General features: G+C 49.1%; 1 protein-coding gene across 4 annotated transcripts in view; it reads right to left on the reverse strand.

Moving 5' to 3' along the window:
* ttc13 (tetratricopeptide repeat domain 13) overlaps positions 1–3,528 on the reverse strand; it is a 55,086-nt gene extending 51,558 nt beyond the window's left edge. For 2 of the 4 annotated variants that reach the window (XM_085979776.1, XM_085979774.1), the window contains exon 1: positions 3,252–3,522. In XM_085979776.1, the coding sequence (XP_085835902.1) occupies positions 3,252–3,435 (184 nt within the window). In that variant the 5' untranslated portion in view covers positions 3,436–3,522. Of the gene's footprint in view, positions 1–3,251 lie in introns of all 4 variants that reach the window. The other 2 variants (XR_015075911.1, XM_085979775.1) reach the window with 2 other exon arrangements.
* Positions 3,529–3,613: the final 85 nt, after the last annotated feature.

Consider the following 3,613-nt stretch of genomic DNA (forward strand, 5'->3'; position numbering starts at 1 on the left):
TTCCTCGAGCTTACGCTGAGCTTCCGTGGAACAGTGCAAGAGCCCGAGTACAGTGAGGTCCGAGTGGGAATGGGGCGGTGAATTAAAATGACAGGCGACCGGAAGCTCAGGGTCATCCTTACGGACTGAACGGAGGTGTGCCGCAAAGCGGTCACCCAATCTGCGTTTGGTCTCCCCAATGTAGAGGTAGTGGTATAAATCTGAGGTTGCTGTGGGGAGGTGCTGACTAGAGGACAGGCACTCCTCCATAGGGGAATTAGATGGCGAGCAATTCCTCGTCCCTTTCCCATCTTCTTTCAGCCAGATTTAGGAAGGAGATCAAGAAGGGGGAAATGAGAAAAAAAACTTTTCAAAAAACTTCCATGTGTTTCCCCAGTAGGCCTAACAAGCTGTGCATCGGATGAGACATTAAACCGAGTCCCACTCTGATCTCTCAGGTGGATGTAAAAGATCCCATGACACTATTTCAAAGAAGAGCAGGGGAGTTATCCCTGGTGTCCTGGCCAATATTTATCCCTCAATCAACATCACTAAAACAAATGATCATATTGCTGTTTGTGGGAGTTTGCTGTGCACAAATCGGCTGCTGCATTTCCAACAACAACTTCTTAGTCCCTCGGAACTGAGGATGACTTGCTTCCACATTAAAAATGAGTTCACAGGTGACTGCTGAGTCCAATGCGGGACCTACAGTCTCTGTCACAGGTGGGGCAGACGGTGGTTGAAGGGGCGGGTGGGTGGGGTGCTTGGGTTGACGTGCGCTCCTTGTGCTTGGCTTCCGCTTGCTCCCGGCAAAGAGACTCAAGGTGTTCGCCGCCTTCCCGGATGCTTCTCCTCCACTTTGTGCGGTCTTGGGCCAGGGATTCCCAGGTGTCGGCAGGGATGTTCCACTTTTTCAAGGAGGCTTTGAGGGTGTCCTTGAAGCATTTCCTCTGCCCACCTGGGGCTCTCTTGCCGTGCCAGAGCTCTGAGTAGAGCGCTTGTTTTGGGAGTCTCATATCGGGCATGCAGACAATGTGACCCGTCCATCGGAGCTGATCGAGTGTGGTCAAAGCTTCAATGCTGGGGATGTTGGCCTGAGCGAGAACACGGACGTTGGTGCGTCTATCCTGCCAATGGATTTGCAGGATCTTGCGGAAGCAGCATTGGTGGTACCTCTCCAGTGCTTTGAGGTGCCTGCGTTTACATGGTCCATGTCTCTGAGGCATACAGCAGGGCGGGTATCACTGCTGCTGTGTAGACCATTATTTATAACATTATAACAGTGACTACACCAAGTTAAATTGCTTTGAGATGTCCTGAGGTCATGATAGCTGCAGTGTCACCATCCACGACAAAGCAGCCCGCTTGATTGGCACCCCATCCACCACCTTAAACATTCACTCCCTCCACCACCGGCGTACCGTGATCGCAGTGTGTACCATCTACAAGATGCACTGCAGCAACTCGCCAAGACTTCTTCGGTAGCACCTCCCAAACCCGCGATCTCTACCACCTAGAAGGACAAGGGCAGCAGGCGCATGGGAACACCACCACCTCCAAGTTCCCCTCCAAGACACACACCATCCTGACTTGGAAATATATTGCCGTTCCTTCATCGTCGCTGGGTCAAAATCCTGGAACTCCCAACCTAACAGCACTGTGGGAGTACCATCACCACACGGACTGCAGCAGTTCAAGAAGGCAGCTCACCACCTTCTCAAGGGCAACTAGGGATGGGCAATAAATGCTGGCATTGCCAGCGACACCCACATCCCATAAATGAATTTTAAAAATGTAAATGCAAGTCTTTGTTCCTGTGTCGTCGAGGAAGGCTCAAGGCTACATCCCCAATTGGCGAAGCGATAGGGCAGCTCCTAATTTGCCTCAGCTGCGTTAAATTGAGGGGCAAATAGTCCAGGATTCCCACTCCTCATGTCCCGTGATCCTGCAAGAGTGCACTTGTGTGGACATCGCACAAGGGCAGTAATGGGCTCGGCTCTGGTGCTGCCCACAGTTGACCTACCAACATTCACAGTCAAGGCTCACAAACAGAAATAGAGAAACAGCAGAGCAAAACTGCACTCCTGAGAAAATTGGCAAGAAAACAATATTCATGACAGTAAGCAAGTACTGGCAACCCCTTTTTTGAAAAGTCACATCACTTTCAGCGCAATGCTGTCATTTGAAAGTGACGATGCACTTCAATATTAGTATCTCATCATTGTACGTAAACAAACGGTAAGTGGCTTGCTAACAACTGTCCATGAATTTGGAGCCCCTTTAATATAGACTTAACACCAAACAGGTGGCTCATCAGTCAATATCAATCCTTCACCGTGGAGGCAGTGAACAAAATGGGCAAACAGCCGCTGCCCTCCCCATATGACCGATTACCCAATGTTTAGAAACTTGTTTATGGTACACGAATAACAGTGTCAGTTATCTAAGACACTGGAGACAAATTTACCATTTATGTTAGAGAGCAAGTACCCTTCCTAGTATTCAACGTGTATACATTTCAGGTCAAAGGCGCAATGCAAAGTGTTCAGGATCAATATAAGCATTGTTCATATTCTGCAACATCATGACAGCAGATACACTATCTTGCCAAAAAAGTGTTTGTTTCTTTTTACTGCTGAGAATTCCAATTGAATCTTGAGGTCAAAGACCGCTCACTTTTCTGATAGCTTCACCTAACACACATTGATTTTTTTTTTAAATCAATCATCTCTGACCTCACTGTAACTCACTCCGTAAATCGCTCTACCGTGCTATATCACTCCTCCCCTTCAAAAGCCTTCACACAAAACCCATTTTTCTACGCTCCTGGTCACCTCCCGTGTTTCGCCTATACTGACTACGCATTCCTGCTCTGTGGAGCACCTTGACATGTTTATTACATATTAAAAGTTCAACTTGTTATTGCCGCTGCCAGGAATGAGGGAATAAATAATGCACTAAGACTATCAGATACATTTACTGTTAAAACGCAACCATTTGTTCTTGCACACAACAGCAGTCCAAACTGCTTTTATAATTATTGTCACTTAAAAAGAGGAAACTTCAGACCATTCGTAATGTCCCACAAATGTATATTTAAACAAAAAAAAATCCACGAATTTAACCCTGCTTGGACCCAATCACCAGTGACTGAGCAGCAACCTGTCCTGACCGATGGGTGCGGAAGTAAGGAAAAACTCGCACTGGGCAAACAGGGGGGGGGGGCAAAGTAAAAAGGACGTGGCAAAAAAAAGTGCACAGGCTCTCACCGCACTCCACGAAGTCTTCCGAGTTCCCCAATTCAGACTGGGTGACGCAGCCTTGCTTCTGCAGCTGGCTGTTGCTGTCGAAGGACAAGAGCGAGGGAAAGTACTCGGCGCAAGCCGGGCCGCACATAATAAACCATAAAAGTTGAGCGGCGGCGACTGCCGCTCGCTGACTGGCAGCTGCCATGTTTGCGCGGCTGCTCGGGGTGACATCCGGGGCACTGAAGGGAAGGAGCGAAGGGAAAGGGGGGGAGCCGGCCGCCCGGCCGCGGTGCACGCCAGGAGCTGTAGTTCCGTTCCACTCCGCCGGGTTGGTGTCGCTGCGGGAAGCGACATTACGTCGTCAGGGGGAAAACTACATCTCC

This window comes from Somniosus microcephalus, chromosome 3 (genome assembly GCF_052327205.1).
Source record: "Somniosus microcephalus isolate GS21.2 chromosome 3, FLI_Smic_1.0, whole genome shotgun sequence".
Taxonomy (NCBI): domain Eukaryota; kingdom Metazoa; phylum Chordata; class Chondrichthyes; order Squaliformes; family Somniosidae; genus Somniosus; species Somniosus microcephalus.